The sequence below is a fragment of the Ranitomeya variabilis genome, chromosome 4 (genome assembly GCF_051348905.1).
Source record: "Ranitomeya variabilis isolate aRanVar5 chromosome 4, aRanVar5.hap1, whole genome shotgun sequence".
In the NCBI taxonomy this organism is placed as follows: domain Eukaryota; kingdom Metazoa; phylum Chordata; class Amphibia; order Anura; family Dendrobatidae; genus Ranitomeya; species Ranitomeya variabilis.
The window spans coordinates 310,356,978-310,379,345 of NC_135235.1; the positions used below are offsets into that span (position 1 = coordinate 310,356,978).

Here is a 22,368-nt window from a genome sequence, read left to right on the forward strand (position 1 = left end):
CACTTTTTTTTGTTTAGTGTTAGGCAAGAATATGGTGTGGCACATTCATTATAAGGCGAACACCCCATAGCTGCAGATGGAGATTGAGGTCCTGAGAAAATTGCCCCATTTGTCTGCTATAATCCGCCCATTATACAGGAGCAGGAGATGCATAACTGGTCCTTTCTGCTATAAGGAAGCCTAAAAAAAGTTGACTGTACCGGAAGCCATATTGGTCATACCGAGTAGGGTAGTAACAAGAGGATGATATTACTTGTATCCGGTTTGTTGATCTTTGTAACGAATAAATTAAATCTCTATCATATGGTGGCACCGAGAGCGTGTTCTCTGTCCATGTGCTGGAAGCCACCGCGTCCTAACACAAAGGAAGCCATTCTAGACTCAGCGTCTTCGCTGTGATGTCACGCCCTTTGAAGTGGGATTTCCTTATGTCAACGCTGCAAAAGTGCCTTGGCTTACTGAGCCTCGGGCAGGCAAACACAAATCAATGGAGCAGGTACCTGTTAACCTCAATGAGAAAAAAACAAATAAATCAATAGGTCGTGCAGTGTACACTGCCGGGAGGAGCCAGCAACTTACTAACCCTGCGTACAATGTCTATGTGAAGTCACCGGAGCTCATTGTCCAGGCTCCTGGGTTACTAAGCCTTCCGTATGACAAGCATTTACACCTCATGTGCAAAAGTATGTGCCCCTTATAATATATCGCTTACCTAACCCTGCAACAACCATTGGTAACAGGTGCATCACCTGAAGCAAGCAGCCATAGACATAGAGAACGTGCTCCACCTGGCACTGCCATAGGATGCCACCTCTCTTACAAATGCTTCATTCATTATTGCATTTTTGTATTTTCTTTGTCTTTTTGCCTATTTTTCATTTGTGCCTTATTCTTCTTTACCTTTGCGCCATGTTTAAGTCTATGTTAAATGAATTTGTTTTTTGTCATTTTTATCACTGTGGGTGAGGTTTTGGGTTTCCAAGTGTTTTTCAGCTGATTAATCCACTGCAACTTTTTAAAAAGTCATAAAAAGTCTAAAAATTTGGTGCAAATGTGCTACAGTCTTCCCTTTCCCTGGAGAAGTTTTCTGTACGCCGGATATTTTGGTACAAATTTTGCAACATTTAGTGAAACAGGAGACTTTTTGCACTAAAAAGTCGCAAAAGGCATGATGAAAACAAAAATAAATAACATTTTTTACTTTGCGCAAAATTCATGAACGGCATTGCTCCTTTTTTGAAGAATTTACACATACGGAAAATAAATATAGAAGCGCTTCATAGGGTAATACTTCTGGACAGAAAATACTGAGGTAATATAGCTGCGTGAAGACTCTCATCTGATTGAGTTATGTGAGGAGCAAAAACAAAAGGGTTACCAAACCTCACATCCCCCTATTTAGTGTAGATGTACCAACCATAGAGGCAGCCATGTTTGCCAGACTCTCTTGGATCATATGAAGCCTGTATAGTTGCTGGTAAGGATGCAGATAAACCATGACTCCTCTGTACCAACCATTCAGCTCGGGGCATCATATTCGGGGAGAACACCCCTAGTAATTACAATCAAATCTGCGCACATGAGTGACAAAGGGATGCACATGATTTAGACTGCATTTTATATAGAGGACATGATGACTTGCCTGCATCGGGAGAACACAGAGCCACAAGGGCTTTGCCAGCACAGCCTCAACTAGGGTATTTCTGGCAAATTTCATTTTCTTTTTTTTTTTGGACCACATACATTCATCCTCTGCACCCTCTTAATGTCATCATTTATAGTCCTAAAGGGGTTGTATAATTTGTCAAAATCTTTTTTCAACAGCTCTTTAATAGTGTGTTTACTCGGGGCTGCACAAATGTGTGTAGGGGCCATGGGACAATGGTGCAAACCCAGCACCGATGCGACCATGTAGACAACGTGTGTCTATCTGTGGTATTATGGTTCCTCGCCAATGGATGGTTACTCACAAGTAACTCGTACAGTTAAATTGTGGCAAGGAGCAATATACAATGCCATCAATATATACAATAGATTATAGGCCATCATTATATGATGGGTTGGGGTCCCGGCTTGTCAGAAGATTGAAGGAGCCAAATTGCTCAACAAGCGCAGTAGCTTCTTCTGCTCTCCCTATCTTCATCCCGTCTACAAGGTCGCATCTCTGCTGGGTTTGCAGCGTTGTTCCATGGCCCCTTCACAAAGATGGTTGGTGGGATTGGCAACAGACAGACCTCTATCAATATTCTGATCCCGTGAAACGCCTTTAAAATTGCAGAACTAGAGGTGAACAAATCCATGATCCAGGAGCCATGTCACTATTCCATGGCCGCTGGATGAGAGCCTTGTGAATGGCCTTCCTACCTGGCGTCATCTCCGACTACTCCTCTTTTGATTTGCCGGCCTGGCACTGCCTTATAGTTACATCAAGATGCACATGACGGGGCTTCATGCCATGCCGGCAAATTAAAAGAGGAGCCAGGGATGATGATAAATAGGAGGCGGTTCACAGGGCTCATGTCCAGCAGCCACGGATCTCTACGCAGAACCCTTTAACCTCTTAAAGTCAGTTTTGTCCGCTAAGACCAGAAGGTTTTTTTTTTTTTTTTATGGCATCGCAACTGTATAAGGCCTTTTGTGGGACAAGTTGAAGCTTCTTTTTTTGGTGTCAATTTGGAGAACACAGGCCTAATTTCTATAGATTCATATTAATAAGATGATCTTTTCATGCTTTGGTCATAATGAAATGTTGTACCGGTGGCTATAGTTATGGTCAGGGGCATAACTATTATGGGTCCAGGGTTTGCATTTACATCTGAGCCAAAAATGTCCATTTGGCCAATATGAGAAGAGCAATACTATTAAAGACCTGTGATAATTGGGGGCCATGTTTTAGAATCGGGGCCTAAGTGATGCTGTTTGCTATGGTGCCCACTGTACTGTATGACTTGTCCATGATGAGACTAGTGACGCTACTGCCTGCCGAGGTATTATATCACTTAAAAGTGAAATCCTACAAATATGATCTTCTGATGTGTCTTATATAAGGGTCACCATCTTTCATCCAGTATATATATATATATGCTTATAAGATATATGCTTCCATTATTTAATGTAAATTTTGGAAACAAATGGATGGTCAATTTAATTTTTCTATCATTATGTTCAAAAGATTTTGAGAATTTGGAGAAATTGGTTATGTGTGCAATATTTGATATATTGAGCTAGATGATCACCTATAGATATTGCAGTTTGCCACTAAGATACTAGTAAGTAGGTTTACCCCCAGTCCAATGAAATCCATGATGGTGTTACAATGAGTTGTGTCACAAGACATACCCAGCGCGGGAACATCTGAGCGGTGAGCAGAGTCTATATATGACGCGTCCTTCTTAAATTATATCTGTTTCTTAAAGGAGTCCCCAAAATTTCAATAAAATGAATTGCAACAGGTGCATGGGGTGCTCACAGAGTATTTGTGGTTGGGTCGTATTGTCGGCAGCTCTTTGTTGGACAATCGGATGCTGATATAACAGTATAACTGCAAATTATAATGTAGACCCTCAGAGCACAACTCACTGCTTGTTTACATAAAGGGCGTCCATGCAGACATGAAGCTAAAGCTCGGGGGTCCAATATTAAATCTTAGCCAGGACCCCCGCCAACCTTCATGTGCTTTCATGGGCATAGCCAAAGGGGACAGCTACATGAAAATGAGCCACAAGATGCCAGGGGAGCACCAAGAAGCCACTGTGCCTTGTCCAGGATATATACATACCAGGCTAGGGCACTGAATTGAACTCTTTGCCCAATGTGCAGGAAAGCCGAGCTACGGTTCCACATGCCATTATTATAATATTGTCCCTTTATTTTTGGCTTTGGACTTTTTAGGCATCATGACCCGGTCTGACTGCAATTTCTGCATCAACTTTATGTGCATCTTCATACACTTGCAACCTACATTTTTAAAAACTCTGACACAGAATAGAAATATACAAGTCCCCTGTAGAATACAGAGAAAAATAAAGGTTAATGTACAAAGTTTGCAATAAGTTCTAAAGAAACAGTGATTAGATCTATCCAGTGTAGAACAAACATCAAACCTTCAGCCCTTAAAAAAATAGGGCAAATTTTTTCAGAAGTGTCTCAAAAATTGTCTTGGACAACATGTTACACACTAGACCCCTAGACTATGACCAATAGACTTTTATCTGTCCAATATGACTTATATGAGGGACCCTTAATAATGTCACCCTCCCGAATGGAACAGTTGCAAAAAATTTCCACCAATTCGCATTTCCACCTTTTTCATTCAACACAAGAGGGGTTTGCAACCTATAACTCTCCATATCTTGTGAAACTACAACTCATAGCGGCAGACTGTTAGACAGGTGTCAGGGAATGCTGGAAGTTGTAGTCTCACAACTACGATATAACACACATCATCATTTTATCAGGGGTTAGAAAAGTGATGGGTAACTCACGGTCCATGTCGCTGACTTAGCTGTGCTGGATTGTTGGAACGTCACTTCGAAGTTGTGGGGTCCTGGGTAGTCGGTGTTGGATGGGATGACCGGTGCTGGAGACATGGCATCAAAGGAAGAGCTGGGCTGAGAGTAGGGGGAATGTGTGGGGACATTCGAGTTGTGGTCGGGATTGTACGGACTCGTGGAGGCTGCTCTGCTTCCGATACTCTGATCCATGGTGTTATTCAGCAAACTGAATTGAGACTGTAGAAAAGGAGAAAAGGGGAGGAGGGAGAAAGAACACACAGGTAAGAGGGACTGAAGCATCAGCGGCATCTTAACACTGGAGGGATCTTGTTACAGGACTCTTAAAGGACTTGCTCGCTTTGGAGTCATTTGAAAAATTTCCCGAGGGTGTTTTTTTCTTTTTTTTTTTTTTTTTTTACCTTTTTGGTAACAGGTCAACACTTGTAAGAGGATAGAGTGACAGGTTTTGTTGTGAGCACCCTCTTTGTAAAGGAATATCTCAGCGCTACCCAGTACAAGCTGCACCTTTAGAAAGTCAAAACACGATCTTAGAAAGATCAGGAAAATCCATCAAATTATCAAAAAGCACTATTTACTGAGTCATTTATGTGTTATCATCCAAAATGACCCAGAAATGAGTGTTTCATATTTTATTCAATTCTTTCTTGTCTGTCTTGATTTCCTTTAAGGTAACAGATGCCAAGGACATGATAACATGTCTATATTTTGAAAAGGTCCACCAATGATAAGCAAATTATAGGTTTTCTCACTATGGAGGCACAGAGTGATCAGTTTAATCCATGGGGTAGCCCTGCTGCAAGTGTTAATTACTCAGAAGCGCCACTACAGGTGAAATAAAGAATTGCAGGTTACATGTTTTTATCAATGGACTGTGAACATAGTGTATGCACTGGGTCCTCTAGAGAAAGAAACACTTTTCATAGCTATTTTGTGCTTCAGCCCATTGATAGAGTGAGGACTCCCCTCTTTAGTAGGTCAGAATTTTCTACTTTGCTAATTGAGTAAAAGATTGCTAAACCAGACAACAATACAATTGCAGTGGAATTCTGAAATATGTACAGTATGTAATGGATAATGGATACTGAAATACACATTTTACTACCCTTCTAATATATGATTTCAATATGGCAGAATATATCTTCAATCAAGGTTAATTAGCTATGGGGAACCCATCAGTATTTGGCAATATGTCATAGTCACTTTGGCTGTGGTAAAGCACTTGTTCTGTGGAAGAGCTATAATCTTCAATGGCCCCATGTTATAAAGCATTATGAAAGCCCATAACCTTCCTGAAAACTTGTACTGGAATTTTGTAGTTTTGGAAGTTTACAACCACCACTCAACTGTAATACCCAATATATATGGATCTTGAGGAAGAGTTGCTGTTTTCATTAAGTTAGTTTTTTAACTATTACATCTTCCACAGTGTTCAAAGACTTTTGAATAATGCAAAGATGTTGGCTGCATTGCACCCCCACTACGGTCCCTTTTTTTCTGTTAACGTTTCATGGTCACTGCTTAAGGAGACTCACCTATGTGTATAACTTGAAGTACCAGATACTAACATCCAATAAGTAAATGCACCACAGTTTCAAGTAAAGTGTCTACAATGTGTTTATTTTTAAACAAGACGTATTCTTCCCATGACATGGTCATGACAAGGAGAATAGTCACACCATGGGTTGTAGTCTCCAGACATCAATGAGATTGTATTACCTGCCCATGATAATGTGTGTTCTAAGCATTACATTGACAGGCAATGGCGACGGATTAGGGGTGAGTGCACTTTGTTTATTGGTGTAAGTGCCTTTGGGTATGTAGACACATAACTAAAGGAAAAGGGCAAATAAGGGAATGGATTGACTATTTAATGATCCATCAGCCCTAATCCCCTATTATGGCAGAAAAGTAGCATTTCCTGTAGGATCAGAAAAGAAATATATGAATAAGCAAACAAAAATGTAGAGTATTTTTGGGTCAATTAGTAAAAAATCTTGAAGCCAAAAAAGAAAAATGGCTGAAACTGCGAGTCTGCTAATCATTGACCTGCAATATGACATATATCATTCTTATGGCTATGCTCTGTACGGAAACAAGAAAATCTTTAAATAATTCCCAATAAATCTAAGTAATTAAATTATCCTATAGACACCTGATGTTTATATGTCTGGGAATTTTTTAGTCTGAGAAGTCCAAAATTGTGATCCTATAATCTAGGAAGATCTGCCAATCGGGAGTCTAAGATAGATGAGTTACAGCAAGCTTTGTGGAGTTGTAGTGATGGCCATAATGGATGCCACCCAATTGTCTCAGACAGAAATGTAATAACATTATTTGTAAAAGACAGATTTGTAATAGTATTTACAAGGAACAAAAACACAACCCTTCTGGGCAACACACAATGAGGCTATTACATGGGGGGGGGGGGTTACTTAAGAAATTCTATAAGGGTCAACTATAGTAACTTTGTAATATTTATCTTCTCGTATTATGGATTATTTAAAGTAATTTTGGATGCTGGACTACTGGGAAAATACAGCAGACATTCTTTTCCACTGAGTGAAAGGCGAGTGAAAGCCGACACTGATGACATCATAAAACACTAACTGCCTCGTTAACTCTCAGCGATCACTCTGGTTTCGGCCCTAGAAAGGGAGACTGAATGAAAGTCACAGGTATCTGGAAATGTTAGAAGCTCAGATGAGGATCATTGTAAAACACGGCTCATTTCACCTGGTTTATGATGACTTAAGAATGAATGACAGCAGTAATTTAATAATAAAAGGATTCTTATGTATCTAAAACTTTCTTTTTATTTGAATTTCCCATAATTTGCTTAATTTTCCATATCTCAGCTTGCTCTCCTCGGTGACTGGAATGCCAAAACTCTAGTGGACAACCTCTTTCAAACAGTTGTCCACTATAGATCGCACATTTTGATATGTGGCTATGGAGGTGGCTACCACTGTGTATCACACAGAAGCCCAATGGTTAATTTATCTTGGAAAAACAACATTAAATGTTTGGCAATCGGGGAGAGATAAAAGATGACCTATGAGCCTTCCCCTAAACGGGGGTCATATTGCTTGGTTCTCCAAATTCCATTCTAAGATGTAACAAGTTGTAGACCTAGTTTATAGGGCAGCCTCGACTGCACTGATATCTGTAGCATATCGTAGACTTGTACTGTAATAGCATGGTAAGAAGTTAAAACATTTTGTCCTTGATGCATCTAGCAGTTTTTACTATATTTCTTATTTCAACTTATTGAAATGTCACAAAAAGTCTGTGCAAAGTGAAGTTGTGCAAAAATTTGGCAACTTTGGACATTTTTTTTTCCCGTCCCATTCAGCCTCGATAACTTTTATAAAAGTAGATAAAGGTTGGGGCTGGACATACGTGGCATAAATTACAACATAAATGTTACTCTTGACAATGGCGGTGCACAGTAATTGAAAGAATTTGTCTAATGAATTTGGTGCATCTTTCTCCGCTGTATATTTCATCAAGGCTGACATGCCAAATGCCGGCCTTGATGAATCAGGGCCTTTATCTTCTAAGGCAGGGGTTTCTCAACTCCAGTCAAGACCGACCAACAGGTCATGTTTTCAGGCTTTCTTTAGTATTGCGTAGGTGATGGAATTAATGCTTGAGCAGGTGATGAAATTATCACCTGTGCAATACTAAGGATATCCTGAAAGCTTGACCTGTTGGTGGGTCTCGAGGGCTGGAGTTGATAAACACTGCTCTAGGGCATCCTGTCCTTCTTTAGAAAAATATTTAGTCACCTTTTCCAACTGAGAAGGATAGATGATTTATGATGACTACTGAGGTGTGAGACAACTCAACAAGCTCATCTGCCTGTGGCTGGCCCCTTGTGAATATTAATAATAGAATTAACACTGTGGTCCTGGGTGGCTCAGAGCTTCATTCCTGACTGTCACCTGTGTCCAGCAATGAGCTGCGGGATCTGGTTATTGCTTATTATGTAAGTACTGTCAAGCTATTTTTGTGTGTTACGTTTCATGTATTTATGGAATTGTGTGTGTATGCGGTTATGAATGTAGTTATTCCATCTGAACATGTGCACATTCTACAACATCCACTGTCATTCTACAGTTGAAAACTACCATCATCATATCATGTAACGGGTGCATGTTACTCACTTGTCCTGGCTCCAATGCTGGACCCTGCTCCCTACTCCTGTGGTTTTTTGCCTTTGCAAACTCTTTTGACATAATCACCTAAGGCCTTTTAAGGTCCGATTCAGACACTATATGGTGTCTGAGAATTCAGTAAACTTTGCATTCAATTACATAGGTACTCCTGTAGTTTGTCTCGCTATTCATTTTTCTCAGATGGATAATAATTTCTTCTGCAAACTCTTTCTTGCTTATCTTCTACCTCCATTTACATCCTAGCTCAGAGCTGTGGTTAACTATTTGTCTGCTGTAAGCATAATAAACTTTTCTCTGCTATATTGGTGCTGTACACACTTCAACACTGCTAAAACAGTGTGTAATCATCTTTGCAAGCAAGTATTCAGTTATCTGTTCATCACTGCTGATCAGTGGTTAACTATTTGTCTGCGATATGCATAACAAACTTATTTGCTATACTGCTGCTGTTCACACTACAATGCTGCTCCAACAGTGTGTAATCCTTTCTGCAATCAAATATCCAGTTTTATTATTATTATTATTATTTTTATTTATTATTATAGCGCCATTTTTTCCATGGCGCTTTACATGTGAGGAGGGGTGTACATAATAAAAACAAGTACAATAATCTTGAACAATACAAGTCACAACTGGAACAGGAGGAGAGAGGACCCTGCCCGCGAGGGCTCACAATCTACAAGGGATGGGTGAGGATACAGTAGTTAAGGATAGAGCTGGTCGTGCAGTGGTTTGGTCGATCGGTGGTTACTGCAGGTTGTAGGCTTGTCAGAAGAGGTGGGTCTTCAGGTTCTTTTTGAAGGTTTCGATGGTAGGCGAGAGTCTGATGTGTTGTGGTAGAGAGTTCCAGAGTAGGGGGGATGCACGAGAGAAATATTGTATGCGTTTGTGGGAAGAGGAGATAAGAGGGGAGTAGAGAAGGAGATCTTGTGAGGATCGGAGGTTGCATGCAGGAAAGTACCGGGAGACGAGGTCACAGATGTATGTAGGAGACAGGTTGTGGATGGCTTTGTACGTCATGGTTAGGCTTTTGTGCTGGAGTCTCTGGGTAATGGGGAGCCAGTGAAGGGATTGACAGAGGGGAGAGGCCGGGGAATAGCGGGTGGACAGGTGGATTAGTCGGGCAGCAGAGTTGAGAATAGATTGGAGGGGTGCGAGAGTGTTAGAGGGGAGGCCACAGAGCAGGAGGTTACAGTAGTCGAGGCGGGAGATGATGAGGGCATGGACTAGGGTTTTTGCAGATTCTTGGTTTAGGAATGTACGGATCCGTGAAATATTTTTGAGTTGGAGGCGGCAGGAAGTGGAAAGGGTTTGGATATGTGGTTTGAAGGAGAGATCAGTGTCAAGGATTACCCCAAGACAGTGGGCTTGTGGGACTGGGGAGAGTGGGCAGCCATTTACTGTAATGGATAGGTTTGTTGGGGAGGTCGTGTGAGATGGGGGAAAGACGATGAATTCTGTTTTGTCCATGTTAAGTTTTAGAAATCTAGCGGAGAAGAAGGATGAAATAGCGGATAGACATTGAGGGATTCTGGTTAGAAGGGTGGTGATATCTGGTCCAGAGATGTAGATCTGTGTGTCTTCAGCATAGTTTGCATGTTTATTCATTCTGTCTGCCATTAACCATTTGTCTCCTGCATGTTCTGGACTGTTCCTGCTCAGCATGTCTGCCTGCCATTCTGCATATCTATTGAAAATGTCCTCTGTGTTCCATGTGCCGTTTGACAAGTCCTGCCCGCTGACCATTACCTTCAGTCCTTGTTGCTCTCCTGGCATAAGACTTACAAAATCCACATCACTAGGTGAGCCTAAAACAATACCATCTAAAAAGTCCACCATCACGTAACACCTAATAAAAAGGTGCATCATCATGTAAGATCAACAGGATCCACCATTGTCTAACACTTATAAGATACATTATCATGTAAAATCTAGTAGATGCACCATCATGAAACATCTACAAGATCTAGCATGGTATAACATCTAACAGGTCCACCATTATGTAATAAAACATTTACAGTACATTTAAACAGTTGACAAAGTTTTCCAATTGCACCATACATTCATTATTCTTCCTAATGCTACCATCAGTAGCACTATCATGTAGTGAAAGGTTTATTGTAGAAAAGGTGACACATTTCACTGACATTCTATATATTCAAGATTCACTATCATGCTACAGATACAAGATCCATTCTAAAGCTACTAATTCCACTGTCATGTAGCATTGAGTAGATCTACCCTAAGGCTACGTTCACATTAGCGTTAAGCTAATGTGCGTCGGGTTTGCGTCGGCGACGCAGCGGCGACGCATGCGTCATGCGCCCCCTATACTTAACATGGGGGACGCATGCGTTTTTTTTTGTTGCGTTGTGCCACACATGCGTCTTTTTTGCCGCAAGCGTCGGACCAAAAAAACGCAGCAAGTTGCATTTTTCTTGCGTCCGATTTTCGGCAAAAAACGACGCATGCGTCGCAAAACGCAGCGTTTTTGCGTGCGTTTTGCCGCGTTTTGGCGTGCGTTGCGTCGCCGACGCAGCGGCGCACAACGCTAGTGTGAACTTAGCCTTATACAACCATCACAAGTTCTAAAATCATACTAAAGGTAACACATGCGGCATCATCTTAGTTCTGCCAAGACATCATATTCAATGTTTCATCATGTAAGAAGTTCAGAGTCTCCCATCTGATAGCAGATACAACATGCTGTAATAATCACAGCTTTCTCAGTCATACTACAGATACAAGGTCCACCTGCAATTTAATTTAATAATAAATCCAATATTATATTTCTATATGAAAAATACTGCAATTCTGACAAAATTTCCAATTACAGTGACTGAGACATTTATAGACATTTGTTGTGTGTTGTTGTTTTTAAATATGTGGAATCAGCCACCAGGGATCTCCTAGTCATTATCCACAAGTTCTGCTTATTGTCGTGGGACTTTCATTGTTACTACGATATTACGTCATGCACCCCCATGTTGAGTTCTCCAAGCTTTTGACATACACAATATTGACAAGATTATAGGGAAATCTCAACATTATGTCTACTAGATGTTTTCTGACCTCTCACTCTACATCCATTAATATGGAGTTGGTTCTTCATCCCCTCTGCAGCTACAATGGCTTTCACTCTACTGGGATGGTTTTATACAAGACTGTACATAGTACATAGTTATTAAGGTTGAAGGAAGACTTTAAGTCCATCTAGTTCAACCCATAGCCTAACCTAACATGCCCTAACATGTTGATCCAGAGGAAGGCAAAAAAACCCATGTGGCAAAGAGTAAGCTCCACATTGGGCAAAAAAATTCCTTCCCGACTCCACATACGGCAGTCAGACTAGTTCCCTGGATCAACGCCCTATCAAGAAATCTAGTGTATATACCCTGTAACATTATACTTTTCAAGAAAGGCATCCAGTCCCCTCTTAAATTGAAGCAATGAGTCACTCATTACAACATCATACAGCAGAGAGTTCCATAGCCTCACTGCTCTTACAGTAAAGAATCCACGACTGTTATTATGCTTAAACCTTCTTTCCTCCAGAAGTAGAGGATGCCCCCTTATCCGTCTCAGGTCTATGATTAAAAAGATCATCAGAAAGATCTTTGTACTGTCCCCTCATATATTTATACATTAAAATAAGATCACCCCTTAGTCTTCGTTTTTCCAAACTAAACAGCCACAAGTGTAATAACCTATCTTGCTAGCTGAAGAGCCCGGCGTTGCCCAGGCATAGTAACTAACTGTGGTTAGTTATAACAAATTATAATGATTATATTGCACATAAAAACATTTTACATCATATATTCACCACTACAGATTTACAACACAAATTATCTAAATGATTACCCAAGTATTGATAGTATTTTATTTTCAACTCAGTCAAGAGCCTTTTGACAAACAACATTTTTGGTTTTTCCTTCCGGTGCAAAGATGAACAGATTTTTGGCAGTTCCAACTCTTGAACAGGCCACGTAAAGTTGACCATGAGAAAAGCATGGAGTGTTGTGAATTTGGATTCTGGGCTCCCCCGGTGGCTACTGGTGGAATTGAACTTGTGACATCATCTTCCCTGTTCACCTGTTCTGATTAGATCTGGGTGTCGCTATATAACCTGGCTTCTCTGTTAGATGCTTGCCGGTCAACAATGTTATCAGAAGCCTCTCTGTGCTTGTTCCTGCTCCCAGACATCTACTAGATAAGTTGGACATTCGTCCATGTTTTGTTTTTGTATTTTGGTTCCAGTTCACAGCTGCAGTTTCGTTACTGTGTCTGGAAAGCTCTTGTTGATCAGGAATTGCCACTCTGGTATTATGAGTTAATGCCAGAGTCCTAAAGTAATTTCTGGATGTGTTTTGTTAGGGTTTTCTACTGACCATGAAAGTATGCTTTCTGTCTTCTGCTATCTAGAAAGCGGACCTCAAATTTGCTAAAACTATTTTCCTGCTGCGTTTGTTGTTTCATCTCATATCACCGCCAATATATGTGGGGGGTCTTCTGTCTCCTTCTTGGGCATTTCTCTAGAGGTGAGTCAGGTCTTATATTTCCCTCTGCTAGCATTATTTAGTTCTCCGGCCGGCGCTGGGCATATAGGGATAAAAAGTAGGACATGCTACCTGGCTACTTCTAGATGATGCGGTAGGTTTAGTTCATGGTCAGTACAGTTACATCTTCCAAGAGCTTGTTCCTATTGAGGCTTATGCTAGTTCTCTGGCCATGGAGATCATGACAGTTTGACCGGCCCACTAAAGGGTTAAAATCCTTGGCTGAGAAAGGAGAGAAATAAGAAGTCTGCTGAAAATTTTTTTTTTTTTTTTTTTTTTTTTCTTTAGTAGTTAGTGTGCTCTTAATTGGATCACTTGCCAGTCTGTCTATGCTGCAGTCTTTCTTTTTTTTCTCTCTCCTTCTAATCTTTGAATGGCTCTATGTTCACCTGTCTATAATGGATCTACAGAGTGTAACTGCAGGTTTGAATAATCTCGCCACGAAAGTACAAAGTTTGCAAGATTTTGTTGTTCATGCTCCGGTATCAGAGCCGAGAATTCCTTTGCCGGAATTCTTCTCAGGGAATAGATCTAGCTTTCAGAATTTTAGAAATAATTGTAAGTTATTTTTGTCCCTGAAATCTCGTTCTGCTGGAGACCCTGCACAGCAGGTTGGGATTGTGATTTCCTTGCTCCGCGGCGACCCTCAAGATTGGGCTTTTGCATTGGCACCAGGGGATCCTGCGTTGCGCAATGTGGATGCGTTTTTTCTGGCCTTGGGCTTGCTTTATGAGGAACCTCATTTGGAACTTCAGGCAGAAAAAACTTTGATGTCCCTATCGCAGGGGCAAGATGAAGCTGAAATTTACTGCCAAAGATTCCGTAAATGGTCTGTGCTTACTCAGTGGAATGAGTGCGCCTTGGCGGCTACTTTCAGAGAGGGTCTTTCTGATGCCATTAAGGATGTTATGGTGGGGTTCCCTGTGCCTGCAAGTCTGAATGAGTCCATGACAATGGCCATTCAGATCGATAGGCGTCTGCGGGAGCGCAAACCTGTGCACCATCTGGCGGTGTCCACTGAGAAGACGCCAGAAAACATGCAGTGTGATAGAATTCTGTCCAGAAGCGAGCGGCAGAATTTTAGACGGAAAAATGGGTTGTGTTTCTATTGTGGGGATTCTACTCATGTTATATCAGCATGCTCTAAGCGTACTAAAAAGCTTGATAAATCCGTTCCCATTGGCACTTTACAGTCTAAATTTATTTTGTCTGTGACCCTGATTTGCTCTTTGTCATCTATTACTACGGACGCCTATATCGACTCTGGCGCCGCTTTGAGTCTTATGGATTGGTCCTTTGCCAATCGTTGTGGGTATGATTTAGAGCCTTTGGAGACTCTTATTCCTCTGAAGGGGATTGACTCCACCCCATTGGCTAATAATAAACCACAATACTGGACACAAGTGACTATGTGTATTAATCCGGATCACCAGGAGACTATTCGTTTTCTGGTGCTGTATAATCTACATGATGATTTGGTGCTGGGATTGCCATGGCTGCAGTCTCACAACCCAGTCCTTGACTGGAGAGCTATGTCTGTGTTGAGCTGGGGATGTAAGGGGACTCATGGGGACGTACCTTTGGTGTCCATTTCATCATCTATTCCCTCTGAAATCCCTGAGTTCCTGTCTGATTATCGTGACGTCTTTGAAGAACCCAAGCTGGGTTCACTACCTCCGCACCGTGAGTGCGATTGTGCTATAGATTTAATTCCGGGTAGTAAATACCCAAAGGGTCGTTTATTTAATCTGTCTGTGCCTGAACATACTGCTATGCGAGAATATATAAAGGAGTCCTTGGAAAAGGGACATATTCGTCCATCGTCATCTCCCTTAGGAGCCGGTTTTTTCTTTGTGTCAAAAAAAGACGGCTCTTTGAGACCATGTATTGATTATCGGCTTTTGAATAAAATCACGGTTAAATATCAATACCCATTGCCGTTGCTGACTGATTTGTTTGCTCGCATAAAGGGGGCCAAGTGGTTCTCTAAGATTGATCTCCGTGGGGCGTATAATTTGGTGCGGATCAGGCAGGGGGATGAGTGGAAAACCGCATTTAATACGCCCGAGGGCCACTTTGAGTATTTGGTGATGCCTTTTGGTCTTTCTAATGCCCCTTCAGTCTTCCAGTCCTTTATGCATGATATTTTCCGCGATTTTTTGGATAAATTTATGATAGTGTATCTGGATGATATTCTGATTTTTTCGGATGATTGGGACTCTCATGTCCGGCAAGTTAAGAGGGTTTTTCAGGTTTTGCGGTCTAATTCTCTGTGTGTCAAGGGTTCTAAGTGCGTTTTTGGGGTTCAGAGAATTTCCTTTTTGGGATATATTTTTTCTCCCTCTTCCATTGAGATGGATCCTGTCAAGGTTCAAGCTATTTGTGATTGGACGCAGCCCTCTTCTCTTAAAAGTCTTCAGAAATTTTTGGGCTTTGCCAACTTTTATCGTCGATTTATTTCTGGTTTTTCGGATGTCGTTAAGCCATTGACCGATTTGACTAGACAGGGTGCCCCTGTTTTTTCAAAATGTTGTTCGTTTGCATGGTATTCCTGAGAATATCGTTTCTGACAGAGGAACCCAATTTGTGTCTAGATTTTGGCGGGCATTCTGTGCTAGGATGGGCATAGATTTGTCTTTTTCGTCTGCTTTTCACCCTCAGACTAATGGCCAGACCGAGCGGACTAATCAGACCCTGGAGACATATCTGAGGTGTTTTGTGTCTGCTGACCAGGATGATTGGGTTGCTTTTTTGCCATTGGCGGAGTTCGCCCTCAATAATCGGGCCAGCTCTGCCACTTTGGTGTCCCCGTTTTTCTGTAATTCGGGGTTCCACCCTCGATTTTCCTCCGGTCAGATGGAATCCTCGGATTGTCCTGGAGTGGATGCGGTGGTGGAGAGATTGCATCATATCTGGGGGCAGGTGATGGACAATTTAAAGTTGTCCCAGGAGAAGACTCAGCTTTTTGCCAACCGTCACCGTCGTGTTGGTCCTCGGCTTTGTGTTGGAGATTTGGTGTGGTTGTCTTCTCGTTTTGTCCCTATGAGGGTCTCATCTCCTAAGTTTAAGCCTCGGTTCATCGGTCCGTATAAAATATTGGAGATTCTTAACCCTGTTTCCTTCCGTTTGGACCTCCCTGCATCCTTTTCTATTCATAACGTTTTTCATCGGTCGTTATTGCGCAGGTATGAGGCACCGGTTGTGCCTTCCGTTGAGCCTCCTGCTCCGGTGTTGGTTGAGGGTGAGTTGGAGTACGTTGTGGAAAAAATCCTAGACTCCCGTGTTTCCAGACGGAGACTCCAGTATCTGGTCAAGTGGAAGGGATACGGCCAGGAGGATAATTCTTGGGTCACTGCATCTGATGTTCATGCCTCTGATCTGGTTCGTGCCTTTCATAGGGCCCATCCTGATCGCCCTGGTGGTTCTGGTGAGGGTTCGGTGCCCCCTCCTTGAGGGGGGGGTACTGTTGTGAATTTGGATTCTGGGCTCCCCCGGTGGCTACTGGTGGAATTGAACTTGTGACATCATCTTCCCTGTTCACCTGTTCTGATTAGATCTGGGTGTCGCTATATAACCTGGCTTCTCTGTTAGATGCTTGCCGGTCAACAATGTTATCAGAAGCCTCTCTGTGCTTGTTCCTGCTCCCAGACATCTACTAGATAATTTGGACATTCGTCCATGTTTTGTTTTTGTATTTTGGTTCCAGTTCACAGCTGCAGTTTCGTTACTGTGTCTGGAAAGCTCTTGTTGATCAGGAATTGCCACTCTGGTATTATGAGTTAATGCCAGAGTCCTAAAGTAATTTCTGGATGTGTTTTGTTAGGGTTTTCTACTGACCATGAAAGTATGCTTTCTGTCTTCTGCTATCTAGAAAGCGGACCTCAAATTTGCTAAAACTATTTTCCTGCTGCGTTTGTTGTTTCATCTCATATCACCGCCAATATATGTGGGGGGTCTTCTGTCTCCTTCTTGGGCATTTCTCTAGAGGTGAGTCAGGTCTTATATTTCCCTCTGCTAGCATTATTTAGTTCTCCGGCCGGCGCTGGGCATATAGGGATAAAAAGTAGGACATGCTACCTGGCTACTTCTAGATGATGCGGTAGGTTTAGTTCATGGTCAGTACAGTTACATCTTCCAAGAGCTTGTTCCTATTGAGGCTTATGCTAGTTCTCTGGCCATGGAGATCATGACAATGGAGATTGCAAATCAATCTCTACTACTTTCAAGGACTGAGCCTTGTTAATGGACATTGCAAATGCCAGAAGGACTGGAAACTGGAGGCGTTTAAAATCAAAATCCCATCACGCCTCTCATTTTGACCTCACACCTGTCATTTTCTGATCACTCCACTATTTTCCACTCACACCTCTCATTTTCACCTCACACCTCTCATTTTCCCCTCACTCCACTATTTTCCCTTCACTCCGCTATTTTCCCCTCACTGCGCTATTTTCCCCCTCACTCCTCTCATTTTCCCCTCACTCCTTTCATTTTCCCCTCACTCCTCTCATTTTCCCCTCACTCCTCTCATTTTCCCCTCACTCCTATCATTTCACCTCACTCCTATCATTTTCCCCTCACTCCTCTCATTTTCACCTCACTCCTCTCATTTTCACCTCACTCCTCTCTTCCCCTCACATGTGCACAGCAACTTCCTGTTATAAGCACAGTGTAATCAATGAGGCTCCTCCCTTTCCCTTGACGTCATGCCTCATAGGAGCAACTCAATTCTAGACATGATGGAGCTAGATGTGGCCTGTGCCTGCCGCGTATTGATACTCTGAAGGTGGCTGCCCTGATTGTAGCTCGCAGCAGCAGGGATATTGCAGCCAGTGAGTTTTGCAGGGTGGCTTTCGAGGTGAATGTATCTCCGCCTATGTGAGCTAACAACGTGGGCTGAGTGGATGGGGCTTTGCATGTGGAGTGAGTGTGGCTATGTGGAGTGGGCAGGGCTATGTGGAGTGGGCGGGGCTTGATACATACACACATACATACACTCAGTTTTATATATATAGATTTTGGAGGTGTCTTTGAGAATTTTTGCCCATTTAACCAGAAAAGCGTTTGTGAGGTCAAACACTGATTTGGAAGAAAGGGCCAGGCTCACAATCTCAATTCTAGTTCATCCTAAACATGTTGGATGAGGTCGATGTCTATGCTCTGTCTGGTTCGTCAGGTTCTTCAAAGCCAAAGTACCCCAACTATGGCTTTATGGAACTTGTGCACTGGACACAGTTATGGGGACCAGAAAAGGGCCTTCCCAAAACTGTTCCCACAAAGACATAATTATCCAAAATGTCTTGTGCAGATGTATCAAGATTTATCTTCAAGGCCAAAGAAGACCCTTGAAAAACGAGAATTATCCCTCCTCCACTAAACTGTACAGTCAGCACAACGCAGTCAGGCATGTAATGTCCTCCTGGCATTTACCAAACCCAGACTCATCCATCAGACTCCAGATAGAAAAGTGTGACCCGTCACTCCACAGAATACAGAATCATGAAGCAAAACCACACGTGGTTTGATATAAATTGCAGCAATTACAGAGGAAGCACGTAGAACGTGGCAATTCACAGTCAACCACATGTTGATTTAGCACATGGTTCTTGGCCATGCAACATACTACCGTCTGACAACCGCAATGTGTGAACCCAGCCTTCACGTATTCCTGCTTTTATCCTAACAAATAGAAGTCCGCCACTGATATAAGGATATTTGTTTTCTGGATGATTTACCATTTTGTAACAAATTCTGCCCAATTCTTACAAATCCGAGTCCGTGTAATTATAGGACCTGTCTCCTTAAAGCACAGTCAGATAATGGATGGTAGGAGAAATAACATTTTTCATTATTGCAACTAATAAAATTCACATGGACACGTCTTGAGGATGGCGGTGTCATACTCTTATCTAGAAGAGAAGAATTCTGCGCAGACATGTGAGAGCTGCCCCGTATTTACTTTCTAATTATCCCTCAATTGAGCTTTCAAAGACTGGGAGGGATACGTATCCCCAGCCCACAGGCTATGTTTTACTGAGCAATTTATCAGTATACTGATCAAATGTGTAATGACAGCTTTGTAAATATTAGATGACATTCAAAAGCTTTCCCTATCTGTTGGGTCGTAGCCATTTTGAAATAAATATTTTGCTTTGCATAACCACAAAAAATAGGAACCATACTGATAAAGTTTACAAATATCAGGTTACTGAGGATGGGAAGAAATTGCATCTGATCTATTGTTGCCAACTTTCATTAATATTCCCCTTCTCCAGGCTCAATGTGTATGTTATTTCTACAGAGGGCATGACATTTGTTTCTCCCAGTACCAGTGAAGTAGTATGGATTGCTAGCGGCAGCTAGGCAATTGTTGTGCCCCATAACCTAGTAATAACCTAGTGTCCTAAAACTCTTGCCCCCAAAGTTCCACCATCAACATAAAATAGTCTATACTCACCTAATCCAAGCAACTAAATCCTCTTCTCCTCGTTATATTATGGGCCAGCACAGGACATACAATACAGTGACTTCATTCCGCAATCTGTATCATGACGTTGAGCAGTCTGTGGCATACAGGATGGAGAAGCCGAAGACTTCCTTCTCTGTCATAAGCTCACACCAATAACTATAGTTCAAAGTGAAGATCTAAGGCACCTGGCCAGAAATCCAAGACACATACATCGTCCCAGAACTTCGGAAGTGTCGACGCAACTGCTACTTTCTATTTTTTGTTTTAAATTTTGGCATCCCTAAGAATTTTGCTCCCAAGACAACTGCCCTTGTGACTCACCCCTTTGCTACACGTCTGTCCAGTGCCCAACATCTCTAAACTGATTATTCTACAATGCTGGAATCAGCACATAAAAACCGCTGCTCAAAGCAGCCACCAATCAGCTCTATCGAGTCATCTGTCATAGCAAACTAAGTTTCACAAAGTCTCGAGAGTCACAGGAATGAAACAGCTAATTTATAGTCAAGAACCTTATATTTTCTTAAAGTAAAACTTAATAATCTTTGTTAGAAGACACAACTCCACTGCCTCCAATCATCAGGACAATTATGCAACTGACTGATGATTGATTGACGAAGCCACGGCAGCTTTCACTACAAAGCCGGATATTAGGGAACTCAATATATAGTATATAAACATCTGATTCAAACACATGGAACATATACACTGTATATATTCTATGGCATGGTCACCACCCAGCTTCCTAATGACCCATGAAAAACTAGCTTCCACCAGCAATTGTTCATACAGTCATACAGGCCAATTGGATACCCAACAGGTGCAGCACGGTTTACAGAGCAAGAGGAGCAAAGCTATTAAATTTTATATACTTAATCTGGAAAAGTAGGCAGTGTTTATAAAAAATATACAAAGATGTTACAAAATGGGAACAAAACAATACGGTATATACAATCACATAGATTAAAAGGGATAACAAAGAAAAAGTACTAAACCTGTGCCACAGAAATGGCTCAGAGCTTAGTGGAGGGAAGCACTCTTTAGAAGAATGGTACAGAACCACAGAACACTAAGTCACCCAGAACTGACCAAAGACAAAACCTCAAACTCTGATTTTTATTCGATCAAGGTTATGAGATCCCCAGCTTTCAATTTATCTTTGCCTCTGGAGATCCCAAGTGGGAGATATTGTTGTCATGTTTCCTATCATGATTTTATCTTTCTATAGAGATGAAATATGGCAAGGATAGCATCATCCATCTGACCGATATTAAGTTGGAGGTCAAATAAGGCAACATATTTTTGATGTTGTGGTGAAATGACGAATATAATGCATTCACTCACATCATCCTAATGCTGGCCTAACACCTCCAACTTAGTTTAAAAAACTGACCGTCACTTCCAAACATAGAATAAGTGTGAACAGGTGCTGAACCTAGACTAAATTTCTCTCTCTCTGTGGAGGGAGAGAGAGAGAAATTTAGTCTAAGAAGAGGTTTCACAGGTACCCATTCAGATGAAGACGTTTATTCTCAGCGAGGAAAAGAAAGTTTAGGACCTGGTATACGATGCCTTAATGTGGCTACCAGGTACACATGAATTGACCAATTTATGCACTAAACGCTCTAATTTTTCATATTTCTAGTGCAGTAATGCAGTTCAATTTTCATGTTTCATGTTTGCATGTTTTAACGCCGCAGTGTGCTGCCTTATTTATTTGACTGTATACGAGTTGGTGACTCTAGGTTCAGCACCTGTTCACACTTATTCTATGTTTGGAAGTGACGGTCAGTTTTTTAAAATTAAGTTGGAGGCATTAGGCCGGCATTAGGGTGATGTGAGTGAATGCATTGTATTCGTCGTTTCGCCACAACATCAAAAATATGTCTCCCATAAACATCGGATTGATGCAAACCCCAATATTCATCACTGACCACTGGCTCCAGAGTGTCTGAGATAATTCCTTTGAACACAGGAAGCGCTTACCTTGGAAATATATTTCTCTGCCTTTGAATATACGAATCCTAGACTTGATGACTGGCTATCAGCAGATCCCGTGTTGTAATTACCTGTTTACAGCAGGAGGTCCTGCTTCGATGAAGGTTAAAGTATCAGCTCTCACATCAACAGTTCTAATTAATCCCATATATTCAATGTGAAAATGAAAGTCTGCTCTCCGGAGATGTCTTTCTGGATTTTATAATTTTTATCTGCAACAATATCCTATAGACTTTATTACAGTGAAATATGTATATGTATGTGCAGCGCCCCAGAGACCTGGTCGTTGCAGTATTGTCGCTCTGCCGCTAAGGGGAGTGATGGTACGTCTGATTGCACTAAAAGAGTTCACCTGACCAGGTATCACAGTCACACATTACACTTCACACTCTGGCCACAAGGGGGAGCAAAAGGTTCTTTGTATTAGGCCACTCCTCACACTCTGGTAAAATTGGGGGTTGGATAGGAAGTTAGGGAGAAGCTGACTGGATTTTGCCCAGGTAACATCTAGTGAGAGGAGAGCGTTACTTGGGAAGATTCAGGGGGGTCCCTGTCAGGGGTGGGATCCTGACAGTGGCCTAGCAAAGGACAGATCGTTACGGAGCCGTGCCTGCACCTCATTGCGGCGGCATCTTAAGAAAGGACACGAAGCG

At 41.8% G+C, this 22,368-nt stretch overlaps 1 protein-coding gene across 1 annotated transcript in view; it reads right to left on the reverse strand.

Annotated features, from left to right (window-relative positions):
- The window catches only part of TP73 (tumor protein p73), a 253,501-nt gene that overhangs the window by 72,417 nt on the left and 158,716 nt on the right, over positions 1 to 22,368 (reverse strand). The window contains exons 4-5 of the mRNA XM_077250412.1: positions 4,485 to 4,730; positions 3,962 to 4,003 (exon numbers count right to left, since the gene is read on the reverse strand). Of these exons, the coding sequence (XP_077106527.1) occupies positions 3,962 to 4,003; positions 4,485 to 4,730 (288 nt within the window). The remainder of the gene's footprint in view (positions 1 to 3,961; positions 4,004 to 4,484; positions 4,731 to 22,368) is intronic.